Source organism: Bufo bufo, chromosome 7, assembly GCF_905171765.1.
Source record: "Bufo bufo chromosome 7, aBufBuf1.1, whole genome shotgun sequence".
NCBI classification, from domain to species: Eukaryota; Metazoa; Chordata; class Amphibia; order Anura; family Bufonidae; genus Bufo; species Bufo bufo.
In genome coordinates this window covers 89384444-89404238 of record NC_053395.1, presented here as the reverse complement: position 1 = coordinate 89404238, position 19795 = coordinate 89384444, and the positions used below count along the sequence as shown (strand labels likewise).

Sequence of the window (19795 nt, the reverse complement as noted above, 5' to 3'; positions counted from 1 at the left end):
CTAAGGAGGTCCTTTTACGTGACTGGTGGCCAATAGCTGTTCATCCCTGCGTCATGTGATTCTGTTGTTAATGATTCCTATATTGGCGCATCCTGTAATCGCCGGATATGGGTACTAATGGGACTTCCGCCCGACGCAGGGATGAACAGCTATTGGCCACCAGTCACGTAAAAGGACCTCCTTAGCCATTAGAAAGAAATCCTCCTGAAGAAGCATTAGCGAAACGTACGTCGAGGAGTACGCCAGACAGAGACAGCCCACACGCACGCCACTGGATATCGGGTAGGTGAATAACTCAGATCGGTCCGATACATTTACCTTGACTATTGATGATAAACTTATGGTTTGGATGGATATGATCAAAGTATATGGATGTCACTTCTGCCCGTTTTATACCTATGTTTAATTGGCCTCACATTGGAGATAGGTGTGATAATATGGCTAGATACAGCTCTAAATAATATATGCTGATATAGACCCTGCACTCACAACATCCTCCATGTGAATGCAATAATTGAAACAATACAGATCTGCTAGAAGTGGATGTACTGTGAACTGCCTCTGGAGGCACGCTGTATGGTCTCTACATTTATGTTTGTATGTTGTTTTATGTCATAATAAAATTTATCTTTATTAGGTAATATGTTGTACCGATTCTCTTTGTTGATACAGAATCCTGTCATATGCAGATTAAGCTCCAGGGAGTGCCCAGTATGTTACAGAAAGCCCAAGCTTTCCTGAGGTAGCTTTGTAAAAAGCCAATATAGGGCCTGGAGTTTTGGATTGGGGAAGAGTTGGGCGGGTTCCCCAATCTGCAGTCCACTTCTGGTAAGCGTTCTAGCCTGCTGTCTCTGATTAGCTGCACCTGCAGTATTCTCATAAAAGAGTCTGGGCTGAGAGCTGGAACTGATATGGTGGTGTTTGTGAGTAACTTGCTGTGAGAGGAACTTCAGGGCTGACAGAACCATCTATAGCATAGTTAGTGAAAAACTGTTTAGGTAGTGCTCAGACGAGCAGGATTTGTTTTTTGTGTTCTACCTGAAATGTAAAGGCCCCTTTTGTTTTGCTGTTGAAACCACAATAAAGTGGAACTTTGTTTGGAGTTAATTCCGTGTGTCACCGTCTCTGACTGTCTGCAAACCGGCCAATCCTGAGTCTACCAGAGCTAATTCCCACTATAAATACATATATACAGTGGATATAAAAAGTCTACACACCCCTGTTTAAATGTCAGGTTTCTGTGATGTAAAAAAAATTAGACAAAGATAAATCATTTCAGAACTTTTTCAACCTTTATTGTGACCTATAAACTGTACAACTCAATTGAAAAACAAACTGAAATCTTTTAGGTAAGGCCGAATGCACACGGCCGTGTTCCGCGACCGTGAGCGGTCCGTGGTATGCCGGCCTGAATTCCTGCTGACAGCAGGAGCGCGCGGCGTCATTGGTTGCTATGATGCCGTGCGCTTCATGCTGCCGCTGCACTACAGTAATACACTCGTATAGATCATATGAGTGTATCACTGTAGTGCAGCGGCGGCAACCAATGACGCCGTGCGCTCCTGCTATCAGCAGGAATCCAGGCCGGCATACCACGGACCGCTCACGGCCGCGGAACACGGCCGTGTGCATTCGGCCTAAAGGGAAGAAAAAAATATAAAAATAGTCTTTTTGGGTATGAGTCTATCAGCATGGCACATTTTGACTTGGCAAGATTTGCCCACTCTTCTTTGCAAAAACACTCAAAATCTGTCAGATTGCGAGGGCATCTCCTGTGCACAGACCTCTTCAGATCACTCCACAGATTTTCAATTGGATTTAGGTCTGGGCTCTTGCTAGGCCATTCCAAAACTTGAATCTTCTTCTGGTCAAGCCATTCCTTTGTTGATTTGGATGTATGCTTTGGGTCGTTGTCATGCTGAAAGATGAAGTTCCTCTTCATGTTCAGCTTTCTAGCAAAAGCAAGAAGGTTTTGTGCCAATATTGACTGGTATATGGAACTGTTCATAACTCCTTCTTAACCAAGGCCCCAGTTCCAGCTAAAGAAAAACAGCCCCAAAGCATGATGCTGCCACCACCATGCTTCCCTGTGGGTATGGTGTTCTTTTGGTGATGTGCAGTGTTGTTTTTGCACCAAACATATCTTTTGGAATTATGGCCAAAAAGTTCAACCTTGGTTTCATCAGACCATAACACCTTTTCCCACATGCTTTTGGGAGACTTCAGATGTTTTTTTTGAAAAATGTAGCCTGGCTTGGATGTTTTTCTTCGTAATAAAAGACTTTCGTCTTGCCACTCTACCCCATAGCCCAGACAAATGAAGAATAAGGGAGATTGTTGTCACATGTACCACACAGTAAGTTCTTCTCAGATATTCCTGTAGCTCCTTTAATGTTGCTGTAGGCCTCTTGGTAGCCTCCCAGACCAGCTTTATTCTCGTCTTTACATCAATTTTGGAGGGACGTCCAGTTCTTAGTAATGTCACTGTTGTGCCACATTTTATCCACTTGATGACTGTCTTCACTGTGTTCAATGGTATATCTAATGCCTTGAAAATTCTTTTGTACTCTTCTCCTGACTGATCCCTCTGATGCTTTGGAAGCTTTCTGTGGACCATGGCTTTTGCTGTGGTATGCGACTAAGAAAATTTCAGGAAAGAACAACTAGAGCAGCTGAACTTTATTTGGGGTTAATCAGAGGCACTTTAAATGATGGCAGGTGTATGCTGACTCCTATTTAACATGATTATGAATGTGATTGCTTAATTCTGAACACTGCTACATCCCCAGTTATAAGAGGGTGTGCACACTTATGCAACCACATTATTTTAATTTATTTATTTTTTCTTCCCTCCACCGAAAATATTTCAGTTTGTTTTTCAATTGAGTGGTACAGTTTATAGGTCACATTAAAGGTGGAAAAAGTTCTGAAATGATTTATCTTTGTATCATGTTTTTACAGCACAGAAAACTGACATTTTAACAGGGGTGTGTAGATTTTTTATATCCACTGTGTGTGTATATATATATATATATATATATATATATATACACACACACACACACACACATATATTGGGAATCGCCACATCCGTAACAACCTGCTGTATAAAAATATTAAATGACCAACCACCTCAGGTAAACAGCAAGAAAAAAAATGAATAAAAACTGTTCCAAAAAAGAATTTTTTTTGTCACGTTATATCACAAAAAGTGTAATACCAAGCGATCAAAAAAAATATTATGTACCCAAAAATGTTACCAATAAAAACATCAACTCTTTCTGCCAAAAATTTGCCCCTGCACAAGATAATTGACAGAAAAAAAAAAGAAAAAGTATAGCTTTCAGAAAATGGTGACACAAAAAAAACATGATTTGTTTTGTTTGGCCAGGGATGTCATGTGATCACTCCTCTGAAGATGCTTGCTGTGATGCATGCTGGGATTTTTACTTTCACTTTGAAGCAGCTCCACCCACACAGCCTCTCATCAATGGGAGCATGCTATGCTGAACACATTAGAAAAATTATATGTACACAGTATATCTCTCATGATACAAATACCTTGTGGCTTTAGTTATTATCTGGGACCCTTTATTTATTTTTTATGCATATGGTGGCCAACCCCTTTAACAATATTTTAAAGGGAACCTGTCATTAACTTTATGCTGCCCTCACTCAGAGCAGCATAATGTTATGACTGTCACTTGTGAGCTAAAAGTAAGTAGTTGCCGAGAAGCAGCATCATAATCCTGCTCTCCCTGCCCATTTGCTGATGATGCATTCTTCTCCTTATTTTACTCCCTAGAAGAGAATTGCCAATTATCAGCAGATGGACGGGGAGAGCAGGAGCTTATGAATAACTCTGACTCTTCTCAGGTAGATTTGACTTTTTTCAAGACCGGGGCTGCAATGATTATGATGCTGGTTCTTGGCAACCACTTACTTTTAGCTCATGAGTGACACCGCTGACATCAGTGCATCTGTCACTATTTTATGCGGTCCTCGAGTTCAGCATAAAATTAATGACATGTTCCCTTTAACATACTCACTAGTGTTGATCGAAGCCAGTTCACACTGCTCTGCCTGAACCAGATACATTCCTAAACTTTGTTCATAATATGTGCTCTGTGCAGGATTACAATGTATGGGCTTCGCTGAGGCAATCTTCCTACCACACTCAGTAATGTGAGACTTGTTTAGTCTCATGTCTCTGCCATTATAGTTAGTTTCTGCACATTCATTAATGTTTCAAAAACCGAATCCAAACTTGGGTTTGTGGCTTATGCCACGGTCATTAACAAAGGTTCGGATTTGGATTTTGAAACATTAATGTATGCGCAGAAACTAACTGTAGCGGCCCAGGCATGAGATTAAACAAGTCTTGCGTTACTGTTGGTGATAAGAAGATTGCCTCAGTGAAGCCCATACATTGTGATGTTGTATGGCGCACATTTTATGAACAAAGTTTAGGAACGTATCGGGTTCGGACAGAGCAGTCTAAACAGGCTTCGTGCAACACTAGTAGTCACCTTTTTATGCTTTTTTTAAATTTAAATAATAGATTTCATATTTGTCTTAAAGAAAATCTATTACCATGACAATGGAGTATAATCTGCCAGCAGCATTGAATAGAGCAGGAGCAGGTGAGCAGAATTATATACAGTTTTTTTGTGGGAAAAGACTGGTAGCATTTGTATAAATTCCTTCTTATTTTCAGCTTTGAAGCCAAGCCAGCTGTACTATAAGTGATTGACAGCTATCTGTGTATGCACAGTCATAGAGGGAAGGCTGTCAATCACTGATAAGACCGCTTCCTTTACGTCAAAGGTCAGAATGAGCAGGCATTTAAGTGAATGAAATGCAAGTTATACTCAGTCTTTTCCCACAAAATAGATAGATAGATAGATATTCCATGTTACAGTTTCCCTTTAAACTTTATAAAACAGCACAATGCAAATAAATCTTTTACTTTGAAGAATTATATTTTTGTTTTGTTTAGTCTGCACTAGTTCTAATTTCAATCTGTTCTTTTCCATAAAGGAAGAAAATGAAATCCCTGCAAGTGTATTTGTGAAAGAACCAACACCTGTACCTAGTATAACAGAAGGTCCAGAAGAACCTACTGACCCTAATAAGTCTCAGGAAGAGACCATGCATACAATCGACCTTTCTTCAGATGATGAAATTAATCATGAGGATGATGGTCATGATGACAGTGTCGATGAAAAATTAGAGCCAAGCAGAGCTGAGAAAATGAAAAGATCCAGTCTGAAGAAAGTAGACAGTCTGAAGAAAGCATTTTCACGTCAAAATATCGAAAAGAAAATGAATAAGATCAGCACGAAAATAGTGTCCCCAGAAAGAAGAGAAAAAATTAAAAAGTCTTTCACCCAATCAGAAAAAAAATCCTCAAAAAGTTCATCAATCAAAGTTCCAATAGGTTTTAGTGTGGAGAAATCCAGTGATGACCAAGTTCTTACAGAGGGTGAGGAGAAATCTCCTAGTCAAGCTGAAGGAGAAAAGGCTGTAAATGGTCAGGATGACAGCCCAATGGATAAAATACCTTCCGAGGTACTTCCTGATGAGGAAGTAAAAACAACTGAAATCTCAATAGATAAAGAACCTACACCAGCAGATGAGAGGAAAAACATTGAGTTGTCTATTGTTGAAGATGACGAAGAACATGATATAGACTTTGAAAGTGAGAATCCATTTAGCACTGAGTACAAGCCAAAGCCTGGAGAATTAGAAGAATCATATGAAGCACCTACACAATCAACTGCTCTACAAATAAACCAAACTGCATAAAAGCTGTCTCATTATGCAGTCATCTGGTTAAAAGTGATTTTACACATAAATATGTGAATCCAATACATAAAATATTATATGTATTTATGTAAACATAACATGTTAAGAGTTTAGATGGGAGCAATATTTTTAGGTAAATAACCCTGCCCATTACCCAGTAGACTAATGAACATCGGAAGATATTTTTTGGAATAAATAATTTTTGGCATTTGAAAATTAGAAAATACCATTTTACATAAAATACCACTTATACATTTTGGAAACATCTGTCTATCTATCTATCTATCTATCTATCTATCTATCTATCTATCTATCTATCCATCTATCCATCCTATAAACATTTATTCCATAACATACGTTGCAAGGTTGGTCATAATTGTGCTACTAAATATTTCTTAATACACTTCAGGGGCCTATAAAGGAAGTAAAAACAAAAAGTATACACACATTATGTAGACTGAGTGACCTAATAAATTAATTATGGTAGTTTACTTAGACGAGGATATGGGACCAATGTTTTAGGGAACAGCACTACTCCTAATGTTACTATATTAATACTAACAAAATATACCATTAATGAAATTATGATTTTATATATATATATATATATATATAGATATATATAGAGAGGTATACAATATTATCAAGTAAAGTTCTTAATCTCCAGTTATTATTTAACTTTTTTTTTCCCGTAGTTTTACTTTCTTCCTTTTTTAGCATATTCTAGTTTCTTTTATAGGCAATTATCTGGAATGAAACAGATATTCTCTATAATTTCCTGATAAACAAAGGTGATTAGGGCTGCATTTACTGTACATGCAGCAATCACCTACACTGTATAGGGCAAGTGATTGCAACAGAGATCACTTGTCTTTATAGACAATCATTGCTCCAAGCAGCAGATCCCTGTTTAGATAGCATGATTTGCTGCACAGAAATAAAAAAAAAAATGGTGTCAGCAGAACAACAGGATCACCCAATGAACAAACTTTTGCTTGTTCATCTGGTGATCACCAGAACATTTTATAAAGACTAATCATTAGGAACAGGTCTTTCTACAAACGCTCATTCCCAATAATCAGCCTGATTATTGGGTCTGTGTAAGCTGACCTTTAGACAACTGAACTTTAATTATATATGTGAATGGACACATATTGTATTTAGAACAAGTTTACTTCAAGCAAGCAATAGAGGACTTATAGGTGACTTCTATTAAGAGGCTTTGTTAAAAAATACAGACAGAATAGCACAGCATGCTGTATTATTTTGTATGGTAAACTGTTGGGCCCCCTGACAGAAACTCTATGGGTCCTCTATGATGCTGATTATCATTGATATACATATATGTATATATATACACGTATAGCGGTAACACAAATATTTGGAAAAGGACACACATTTAGAATTTAATGTCCTATTAAAAATTAAATCTACAATTTAGTTGTAGGGAACTTTATGTAGTATCTGCAGAATATGCTGTATGTTGAAAGGCTCCAGAGGGATTATGGGAGCGAAGACTATTTGAAGAGGGCCCTTTTGTTTAAATAGGCCCCATTATTTCTTTCTAGTAATGTATTGTACTCCATTTCACCTCTGTGACTCCTTAATTAAACACTACCATTAAAGTACAATTAAATTGTTGCACATGGAACGATCTGAAGGAGAAACTGTCAGGAGATTCATGCTGTGCGAACCCTAACACGCTCCATTACAAACAGCCATGTTTTACTATGAATGCTTCAGCATTTCAGAGAAAATATTGCTTAAATGGTTCTCCAGGTCCATAATATTGATGACCTATCCTTAGAATAGATCATCAATATAAGATCGGAGGGGGTCCAACTACTGGCACCCCCCACCGATCAGCTGTCTAATGAGGCCACTGCTCTCCTGTGAGCGCCGCAGCCTCGGTGCAGCTAGCAGCTGTGCTTGGTATTGTAGCTCAACCCCATTCACTTAAATGGGACTGAGCTGTGTCTAGGCCTTGTGACTGATGAATGTGATGTCACAGGCCTGGGAAGAGGCCACAGCACTCACCAGAGAGCAGCGACCTCTTCAAACAGCTGATTGGCTGGGGTGCTGGGATTAGAGGATAAGCATCAATGTCAAAATCTTGGACAACCCAAAGATTTTAGTTGGGAACAGGGAGAAGAGTTATGGAGATTGCTCCCCTTCCACTTTTGTTTGCCTGGGTTAGTTCGCAGATCTCTTCATATTTGCATTTTTTAGCATTGTGTATTATTATTCCTTGAGGCATATATTGCATTGCACATTACTCTACTTTGTACACATGACAAGTTTATTAAGGCACCTATATGTTTAAGGTATATATATATTGCTGTTGGTTGTATAGAAAATATTATATCCCCTGAAGACTGCTGTAGAAGATTTGGGATGTTATATTAATAAATAATACAAATATATTTCTTCTCTGGTGGGAGTGTGTGAAGATTAAAGAACTATCTTTGCAAGATATTTTTACAGAGCTATGAAAAGGGAGTAATCTACATTTGTAAGAATGTAATGCTAGATAAGAATTTCAGTTACCTTTATTTAGAAATACAGATGTTATCCTACAAAGGTATTCTGTTACGCTAGAAGTGTGGACTATATGGGCTCTGCACCATCTACTTATACTATACAAATCATGACAGAATAACTTTACTACAGAATATGTGTTTTTCCAAAGCTTGGGTTTTCACTTTTCAAAGTACTAAATGCAGCATGTAATTGTTATACACAGTACATATATTAATCATTGGCATAAATACTTTTACATCCCCACCTATCCCTTGGTGGAACCTGATAGACTGATGTCTTTTTTAAAATATATTAATTATGTAACTATAAGATTCTTGACCTAGGCAACCTTGCCTATTGATCCCCTGCTTTAGCTCTTATTTTGGGGGGCAAGGGATGGACATTCAAAGTAAGCTACATACTTTGCCATCAAAAGCGCATGCTCATGGTGTTTTCCAACAGTAATTTATTGCAACCAGGGGACCTTACGATTCACATCAGCAGTTTTTAAAGGCTAAAAGACAATTCTGTAAAGACATTTAAAACCATACTGTTTGTGTATTAATAATAACCAAATAACTATGCTGCATAGATACATTTACTGAACTAAAATATATTAAAATATTCTACTATCTGTCTGAACAGTTGAAAAAGTGGAAAAAAAAAAAAAAAAACACTTATAACCACTATAATCTTATAGTGTGAACTGATCTTGTATTTCTCAACAGTTAAACCATAAAAAAATATAATAATAATGATAGAACATAATGTATTAAAATAATAAGTAAAAAGGGTCACAAGGTATTTAGCTGTACACCTATTATATACCATCTTCTAAGTGTTGAGATAAGAAATCTGGGCTAAGATCCTAAATCTAACATGCTCATAAGGCCCTGTATCAGTTTGGCACTATGTGTATGAGTTGGGAAATACTTCTGTCATATGGGACATATACATTTAATGTACCATTGGATTTGTTTTGGCTACAAGTGCAGCAAAAGAGCATCTCTTCAGTATGTCTGAGTGGTTTGTGGCAGCCTTTTATACAACTATATTGAAAAGCATAGTTGAACTGATTTTTTAAAGCCACAAGATCCTGCAAAACTTTCCCCAATTTGCCAAATGTTGGACTCCTGCCAATTCTATATTGACCTATTCTGAGGATAGGTCATCACTCATCAACATAAACAGGCTGCACAACATCTTTAAATGCTTTTGTATTGCTGTTCGCATTATTTTAATCTTATTTTTTTTTTTGTGTCAGACCCAAAATATATAAATAAAAAAATAAAAATAGGTATGGAGCCCACCATACCGGTAGTTAAACACTGAATTAGGATAATCTGAAAGTAAACATGTATTAATATATTGATGGAGTAATCCATGTTGGGTTGAATTTATTGCACTGTTATTTTTCTCATACCACATGCAGATGGACAACACTAGTGATACAGTATCTTGACTTGCAATGGACCTCAAAAACATTTGTCCATTTAGATTTATTTGCTAATAGTAGGTAAGGATTATTCGATTAGAAATTTATCAGTATTTAAGAATAAAGCAGGCTTCATAGTTGATCTCATCATTAAGGGTCAATAGTATGATAAATGACTTGACCTCTTTACGATTTTAATTACAAAGATCCATTTGTTGAGTGATGCAGCAGATTAATTCCTAAGACTAATTCTGACTAATTATCTTTGCCATCTGCAATAAAAATGAGAAGAAGAAGCTAAGCCTCTAATTATACATTTCCTCTGTTTAGGATGTATTCCTAAACTTGGCTAATAAAAAAAAGTATCTGTGGATATGCCATAAATGTCCAAGATAGGAAGCGGCTTTTAATGCTTTTATGATGGGGGAAAAGTCCTTGGCAATCTGAAAAGATTGCCAGAGTTATGACCATGTAATATGGCACTGAGTTTACGTGACCAAAAGTCATCCTTTTAGATGAATTACCCGCTGTTATTGCTATCACAGTGGCTGACAAAAACAATCATCAATGGTGAGAGAAGAGTACATATAAGGCTTGCATAAACACACAGCCATATTACTGCTCACTGCAAAAAGGCATGGAACCTACTGTACATCATATGCCTTGATTCTCATAAAGAGGCATGCAGAGTTTTCTGTTGGCTCTCATATTGAAAGTCATTCAAAAGATCAATTAAAAGTTTCTTACCATTGTTTAATTAAGAATCAAGATGAGGAATGCTACATCTGTACCCCAATACATAGAGCACCCAACTGAGCATTGTATTGACCTCAGTGTGCCATCAGTGTGCCATCCCATAGGCTTTGTGCTGTGTGCATGAGGCCTTATACAAAAAATTATCGTAAGAGCAGGTGATGCATCAACACAAAAATGCGGAATCGTTTGAATGACTTAATGTCTTCCTCAAATAGCAAAGAAGACAACCCTGCAAACAATGAGTGTACTATTTACATTATATATATTCACCTCAGATCTAATGCAGATAAAACATTATTTTCTTTTAAAATGCCAAACCTGCAACAAAGTCCTAAAATGTAGCACATCATTAATTTGGAACAACTTTGCCTTAGTCTAGTCTGCTTTACATAGATACCATAATGAGATAATGGAATATGCTGCAATTCTGCGACTGGCATAAGGAAAACAAGTTAGAGTGGAATAATAGGTCAACCTGCTGATAAATAGGATAGATATTTGGACTGACATCGTTTTGCCATATTTGACTGCTACTATGTCCACTGTCCCCTAATATTTCATTTAAAATAACAAGTGTGCACTTCAGGAGATACACACTAATGTGAATACTTTTTTCTTTTTCTTTTTAAAATCTTTTTATTAATTTTGAAGTGCAGATCACGGTACAAATTACAGTACAAATTAGAACATGTGCACAATACTATGGTATGGAAGCGGATCATGTGGAGAAACAAATGTATGTTGCCAAACTAGGTACAAAGAGTTACCGCAGCATATCACAACAAGCAAATTTCTGCTCCTGGCCGTGTTCTGAAGACTATTTATTTAAGACCAGGTGCTCCTTGTTGTTCCTTGCATTAATGGTGAGGCAACATTTCTATAACAACGAACGAGAACAGTCAAAAAGGGGAACAATCAGAGAGAAGGGTGGGTGAGGGGGGAGGGATGGAAGGTAGGGTTCCAAACCTGTTATACATGTCTCAGGATAAAGTGTTGTGGCACATAATGGTTTCTCTTCAGGACTATGAGTAATTTTAAATCTACTGTCCATATTTAAAATTGTGAGAGGTGTATGACATCCAATCATGTCCCCAAAAAAAGTCCCCACCAAAAAGAAAAAAAAAGGTCACTCTAATATTTTGTTGGACTGCCTTTAGCTTTGATTAGGGCACACATTGCTGTGGCATTGTTTCGATAAGCTTCTGCAATGTAACAAGATTTATTTCCATCCAGTGTTGCATGAATTTTTCACCAAGATCTTGATGATGGTAGAGTCTGACTGCTGCGCAAAGCCTTCTCAGGGCACATCCTAAAGATTCTCAATGGGGTTAAGGTCTGGACTCTGTGGTGGTCAATCCATGTGTGAAAATGATGCTTAATGCTCCCTGAACCACTCTTTCACAATTTGAGCCCGATGAATTGTCATCTTGGAATATGCCCGTGCCATCAGGGAAGAAAAAATACATTGATGGAATAACCTGGTCATTCAGTATGTTCAGGTAGTCAGCTGACCTCATTCTTGGAGCACATACTGTTGCTGAACCTAGACCTGACCAACTGCAGCAACCCCAGACCATAGCACTGCCCCCACAGGCTTGTACAGTAGGCACTAGGCATGATGGGTGCATCACTTCATATGCCTCTCTTCTTACCCTGATGCACCCATCACTCTGGAACAGGGTAAATCTGGACTCATCAGACCACAAGACCTTCTTCCATTGCTCCAGAGTCCAATCTTTATGCTCCCTAGCAAATTGAAGCATTTTTTCTGGTTTGCCTCAATGATTAGTGGTTTTCTTACGGCTACACAGCTGTTCAGTCCCAATCCCTTGAGTTCCCTTTGCATTGTGCGTGTGGAAATGCTCTTACTTTCACTATTAAACATAGCCCTGAGTTCTACTGTTGTTTTTCTTCGATTTGATTTCACCAAAAGTTCACGATCATTCAGGATTTTTCCCGCCACATTTCTTCGTCGAATACAATGGGTCCCCACTATCCTTCCAGTATTTAATAATGCATTGGACAGTTCTTAACCCAATTTTAGTAGTTTCTGCAATCTCCTTAGATGTTTTCTCTGCTTGATGCATGCCAATGATTTGACCCTTCTCAAACAGACTAACATCTTTTCCACGACCACGAGATGTGTCTTTCGACATGGTTGTTTAAGAAATGAGAAGCAACTCATTGCACCAGTTGGGGTTAAATAACTTATTGCCAGCTGAAAGACAATCGCCCATGCAGTAACTATCCAATAGGAGGCTCATAACTATTTGCTTAGTTAAATCCAGGTGTCGACTTTTTTTTTTTGGACAGGCAGTGTATTTCTGGTTGGTTCTTAGTTCCCTATGTGAAAGCTCCTCTAATCTGGAGAGGGATTCTACTTTGTCGATCCATTGTGATTGGGTAGGAGGTAATTCTAATTTCCACTTGTAAGCAATTAGTAGTCTTGCTGCCGCTAGCATTGTTCTCAGCAAACTTTTCTCTAGTCTAGAGAGGGAGTCTGGTAATATGTTTAATAGTGCAATCTCTGGACAAGTCTGCAATTTAGTGCTTCCTGACCTGAGAATACTATTTTAGATTTTCTAAAATCTTACTCCAAAAAAACTTTAGAGGTGTGCAGGACCACCATATGTGCATAAAGGAGCCTTTGTCTGTTTTGCACCTCCAGCACCTATCAGATGTGGAACCGTACATCTGTTTCAGCTTTACAGTTGTCAGGTACCATCTGAAAATTACTTTATAAGTATTCTCTTGTACATTTACACATCTCAAAGTTAGTTTAGGAGATGTTAGGATAGTTGTATTGTCTGTGTCTGAGAATTATGTATGTAAGTCTCTTTCTCACTCCCTAATGAAATATAATGAGGTGGGGGTTTTGGTTTTAATGAAGTTCTGGCATATGGTGTAGATTATTCTGCTTGGGGGTTGCGATTGTGATATTAGTTTTTCAAACCAGGTTAATTGAGTAAATTGGTTGTCTAGTGTTAAGACAGTTTTAAGGGCAGCACGTATGATAGCATATTGCATGTCATTCAACTGTGGTAGTTGAAACTTCTTTCTAACGGTCTCTATGTCTAGGAATGCACCATCCTGATCTAGTATTTCATCTTTAAGGATTATAAGGGATGTTTTGTGGGTCGGAAAGAATCAATCCTTTAAGTGGATAGTTAGCTAGTTTTTCTTTTATCCAAATCCAGTGTTTATGGGACGGCTTTCTGATCCAATCAACCACTCGGCTAAGGTGGGTTGCTCTATAATATCTTGATAGGGGTGGAATACCAATCCCTCCCTTGTTGAATGGAAGTTGTAGGATCTTGGCAGCGATTCTCGGCTTCACTTTACCCTATACGTATTTAGTACATGTTTTGTGGAAGTTAGCCAAAAAATGGCTTGGGAGAGCTATAGGGAGAACTTGTAAGAGGTATGTGATTTTAGGGAAAATTTGAGTGTTGAACATATTTCTACGCCCTATCCAGGATATAAAGATTGGTGACCAGGAGCCTAGAAGCTTCGGTATGGATTTTAGTAGGGGGAGGTAATTTAAGTCGGATAATTTATTGAAGTCTGGTGGTATATTAATTCCTAAGAATTTCAAAGATTTCTCAGTCCACTCAAAGGGTAAATCTGTGCGTAATTTTCTGAGAACTTTAGTCTATATGTTTACCCCCATAGCTTGGGATTTAGAAATGTTGATTTTGAAATTAGAGATTTTACCGAATGAGTTGAAGCTCTCAATAATTGCTGGGAAGGCCTGTGTGGGGTAAGAAACTAGAAGGAGTAAGTCGTAAGCATAGGCAGCTTGTTTGAATTCTAAATCTCTGCAAACTAGGCCTGTAATTTCTTTGGATCGTCTAATATGTTGTAATAAAGGTTCCACTGTTAAAACAAATAAAATCGGAGAGAGGGGGCAGCCCTGTCTGATACCATTATTGATAATAACTGCTTGGGATAAGATGTCATTTACTTTAATATGGGCACTTGGGGACTCGTACATCGCAAATATTGCCTTGATGAAGGAGTCTGGGAATCCGAACTTAGTCAGTGTACATTTAATAAAGGGCCAATACACTCTATCAGAAGTTTTCTCTGCATTGGTCCCTAATAGAACTAAAAAGTTATTGCTCTTCCTCACCAAAGCAATTGCATTCACAATTTTGTATGTATTGTCTTTACCTTCTCTACTGGGTATGAACCCTGTTTGATCAGGATGGATCAACTCCTTGAGTAGGGGTTTGATCCTTGCTGATAATATTCTTGCATATATTTTGAGATCTAGGTTCAGTAGGGAGATAGGCCTATTGTTTGAACATAAAGTCAGATCTTTTTTGTGGCTTGTGAATTAAAGTAATGTGGGCATTCAGGATCTGGGGTAGAAATGGGATACCAGTTAAAAGGTTGGCGCATAAAGAGTGAGAGAGTATCAATAAAGGTCGTGTAACATATGACCGGAAGGCCATCCGGGCCTGGGGATTTTCCTTTTGCAATGTGTTTCAGGGTCTCTGTTACTTCCCTTGAGGAAATTGGAGTACATAGTTTTAATGCTTGATCTTCAGATATAGATGGTAGATGTAACTTTTGCAGGAAATCTTTTGTGAGTTTAGCTTTTGAGTTTCTAGAGGCCTCTGAGTCTTCAGTGTTAATGTTATACAGTTCAGAATAAAAGCTGTGGAAGGCTTTAGCTATGCTGATGTCATCTCTTTTTAACATGTTCCCTTCTAATTTAATAGCGGGGATTCTTGATTTTCATTTACGCTGTTTTAAAAGTGCAAGCATGAACTTCGTAGGTTTTTTCCCATGGACAAAATACTTCTGCTTTAGGGATAAATATAGTTTAGTGGACTGTGAATTTAATAACTGCGTTTTTGGAATCGTTTGTATGTGTGTTCTAATTTAGAAAGTTTATCATACAGATCTTTTATGTTCTTGCGTCTTTCTTTATTTAAGTGATAAGCAATAGATATGAATTCACCTCTTATAACCGACTTATGCACCTCCCAAACCATATGAGGGGATATATCTTCCATTGCGTTGATAGAGAAAAATTCCTTTAGTTTTTTGTCTATTCTTTCTTTGACAGTTGGGTTATCAATGAGAGTATTATTTAACCTCCAGATGGGCATCCTTTGATGAGAATCTGGGAAATCAAAGGAGGCAAATATTGGAGCATGGTCTGAGTGAGTCAATCAGCCAATTTTTACTTCAGTACATAAATGTAGCTGAGTCTCTAGGAATAAAATATAATCTAATCTCTGGTAAGTGTTGTATGGTGGGGAGTAGTGGGTATAATCTTTTGTGTTGGGATTGAGTATTCTCCATGTATCTGCAAGGGCACTTTTATGCATTAGCTTTTTAATGGTATTCAGAGTTTCTTTAGGAATGGCTGACTTCCGGGTTGAAGTGTCTATACGAGGGTTAAGGGCGATATTAAAGTATCCTATTATAATGACTGTACCCTCTCTGAACTGTTCCATTTCCTGCCAGAACTCTTTGAATCACTGTCTGTGTGAGAAATCAGGTGCGTAAATGTTAACCAGAGTGTAGAGATGGTTGTCAATTTTCCCCTTTACCATTATGTAGCAACCTTTATCATCTGATCCATTATCTACTAATACGAAATCAGTGCTCGCTCCTAGTCTATTAGAGTAGGCGGATAAACTATGGAACCAAAGATTGTAACTAGAGCGTGAGAGGACCTGTATATTATTGTGTTTAAAGTGTGTTTCTTGTATAAAAATGGTCTTCTCTTTATGTAGTTGATGTAGGATTTGGCTCCTTTTCACTGGGGATTTGAAGCCCCGTACATTGTAAGTTGCAATTCTAAGGTTGGTCATAATGATATGTTTGGGATTGCAGGGCATGCTTGATTATACTCACAGACCCAAAGATGTGATGTAGAAGAGATTCGGAAGTGATAGGAGGCTTGGTGCCCAAGACGTGGTTGGTAGATCGGGACCGCTTGGGGAGGGAAGGGCTAAGGCAGGTATGATAAAGAGCAAAAACAAACATTAATAACATTGATAACAACATTCCTTCAAGTTTGAAAACCATAGGGTCCGTTCTAAACCTTAAATGCAACCTGGTTAAGTCAGGTTGTCTGACTCTTGTCAGAAGCTGGTAGACCGCAGTAAGAATATGGTACTGTCGGTACATATTGAGAATGAAATAGGTGGTTTATGTGACTGTTAACACATTGAGACTAACTCAAAAATAAATTAGCTTAACAAGTAGAACACCTGAGAGTAGTTTCTAGGACCTTTGGTAAGCTCAGTGACAGAGTTAACCCCCACGCTCGGTCGACTATATCAAACAAGCAGCCAGAATGTTAGCAATTGGTTGAAACGAGCTTGTGGGTTCACCATCCGGTCCTGTTGACCAAACGAGGGATAAGGGCCAGTGAAAATTCACTAATACCTAGGCCTTAAATAGAAATGTCATGTACTCTACAGGGCCTTCAGTCCTCTTCAGTGATGATACGTCTTGATGTCATCCTTCCCTGTTTCTTTCTTGTTCTTTTCCAGGGATGCCCAACCTGCGGCCCTCCAGCTGTTGCAAAACTACAACCCCCAGCATGTCTACAGCTATTAGGGCATGCTGAGAGTTGTAGTTTTGCAACATCTGGAGGGCCGCTAGTTGAGCATCCCTGTTCTTTGCGATTTACTGAAGTCGACAGTCTCCCACAAATTGGAGATGGGTATTTCTGAGGGAACGCAGACATCGTTAGTGGCTGACCAATCTGGGATGTCAATATCTTCGATCTCTAGTGCCGCAAACACGTCAGGAAGGTCTTTTGGGGATCTGATGATGTATTTCCTCTCTTTCCAAGTGATCATCAATCCAAAATAAAATAACCATCTGAAGGCGATTTGTTTGCTTCTCAGATAGTCCGTCAAGGGTTTGAGCATTTGTCTCTTGTTCAGGGTGGCTGGGGCCAGATCTTGAAAGAGTAGAACCTTCGTATTCTATATGGGCAGTTTCTCTTGTTCCTTTTGTGCAAAATTTTGAAGCTTGCAGATTATATCTCTTGGAGCGTCACCAGGTGTGGGCTTGGGATGTAAAGATCTATGGGCTCTTTCAATTGTGATGGGATCAGTATGGTCTTCACCCAGCAAAGATTTGCATATTTCAGTCACAGCTTTAGGTACTGCCTCAGGTGCTACCGATTCTGGGACTCCTCTGAAGCGTATGTTGTTCCTTCTGCTTCTATTGTCCTGGTCCGCAATGTAATCATACAGCTGGTTTATATGTTGTTGATACGTGGAAAGGGTTTCTGTGGTTTGTTTTGAATAATTTGGTAATGGCAGTTTGATAAGATTCTAAAGCTTCAACTCTGGATCCAATCTGTCTCATCTCTTTTTTGATTTTTGAAAGTTCTTCCATAACTGGACTGAGGGCTTTTGAGAGAGCTTGAGAGATAAAGGATCTGGAAATCGGGAGATTATGTGGAGTGTCTGTATTTTCTTCTTCTTCACTAGCTCTGTCATGTTGTGTCATTGCTTGACTAGTATGAGAGCTTTTCTGAGTTGAAGAGTGGGCTCCTGGTATTGTTTGTGCTTTTTTCATGATAAACCTGTCTAGATATGATTGTGATAACAACTGAATCCTTGTAGGTCTTTGAGTATCTTGGCTGGTGCCTCTATATCTTCCCACCTTTACCATATGTGCTCTAGATCTGTGCCTCTTAAGCAACCTTAAACCACCTTAATCATAGAGTGTGATGCTAAATCGTAGTTCTTTCTCCGGGTAGGAGGTGCTGATGGGAGCTTAGGAGGGGTCAGCTCCTCTGTTTACTAATGAATGGAAGGTATATTAGTTATGCTTTAGCAAGAAAGAGATAGCTGAGTATATAATGGCTGAATATACAATGGCTGAGTATCAGATGTCTGAATATAGGAGGCTGAGTATAGAGTAGCTGAGTATATAAAGGCTAGCTATAAACCTGGTATATAGGCAGTTGGGTCTGTGATGTCCATACCGCGAAAAGAAAAAATTGGGTCACTGACCCTTTAAATTTTACATTTAGTATACCTCCTCTAAACCAGTTTGGAAGAAGGTCCTAAAAAAAATGAGGCAGTGTCTATGAATGAGCGGCTAGAAAACTGCGAGTTCAGAAGAAATACCTAGGCACTCAGATTCTATTAGGGGTGAACAAGAATCACCTCAGGCAGTGGTGAGAGGAGGGGGTTGGTTATGATGGGACTCTGGCGCTCTGATGCACCGAGAGCTTCTCTCCACTCATTAGTGAGTCCGACTGCTGCGTCCCTTGATTGTGTGTGGCGGCCTCTGTTCTCTCGGATCGCTGAGGCAGTAATGCTGTGATGTAGTGCTGGACTTGAGTCCGCAGCTTGACTGGTGAGATGGCGGGCCTGCCGCTTCACCGGTGAGATGGCGGGCCTACCGCTTCACTCTTATACTCAGCGGGGTCTCGTTGTTCTCTGCAGCCCCTGCCCAGTCTCCCAGTAGGCGAAGTAACCTCCAGGTAAGCCAATGTCTCGCAAAGTCGGGCCCATAGCCCGGCAGCCGCTTGCGCAGTGAACTTAAGGCCGTGGTCTGCCACACGAGGTAGGCCAGGGGTGGATCTCCGGTTCTGTTGGTTCAAACTTGCCACGAGATAGCTGAAGTGGGAGCCCGGTGTGATGGCCACCTATATGTCAGCTTTAGGAGCTCTTTGATAGCTTATGGAGGGTAGGTGACCTTGGATTTGTTCTCTCCTGTCAGAGCTGCTCATAAAGCCGTCTGTTCTCCCCGGCTTCCGGACACGCCCCCCTAATGTGAATACTTCTATTTTGTCATCTACCACTGCATTTTACATTGATTAACTTGTGGCTTATTATTTTAGTAAAATACAGATATCCTGTAAGTCTCTTATGTGAAGTTCAGATATTGTATGTGTAATTTCTTTGGACGCAATGTAACTGTTATCAGCTAGCTTGTTAGGCACATTAGTAGATACACTAAAATGGAAAGTTTAATATGCTGTCTCACGCATTTCTAGATTATATTTACTGCTCAGTTGTGTATGTGCATGATATAATGGTATCAGTGGGTCTTTCAGAGAGATCATATTTTATGCTTAAAACTACAGTAGGTCCGTATAAATATATTTTTGTATGCCAATAGTTTGACACTTCTGCATCTGTAACAAGCAATATATTGTAAATAAATCACACATAAAATGCTAAGAGTTTTGTATTTTTTCTGAACTTATATTGGTATTGTGATAATAACAAATAGCATCAAATACCAAAACAGATGATACCCCTCTGAAAAGTGGTTGTT

General features: G+C 38.8%; 1 protein-coding gene across 2 annotated transcripts in view; it reads left to right on the top strand.

Moving 5' to 3' along the window:
* Nucleotides 1-6562, top strand: part of CAVIN2 (caveolae associated protein 2) — a 136055-nt gene extending 129493 nt beyond the window's left edge. For both annotated transcript variants that reach the window (XM_040439365.1, XM_040439366.1), the window contains one exon: nt 5041-6562. In XM_040439365.1, coding sequence (XP_040295299.1) covers nt 5041-5808 — 768 coding nt within the window. In that variant the 3' untranslated portion in view covers nt 5809-6562. The remainder of the gene's footprint in view (nt 1-5040) is intronic.
* The last annotated feature ends 13233 nt before the right edge of the window (nt 6563-19795 follow it).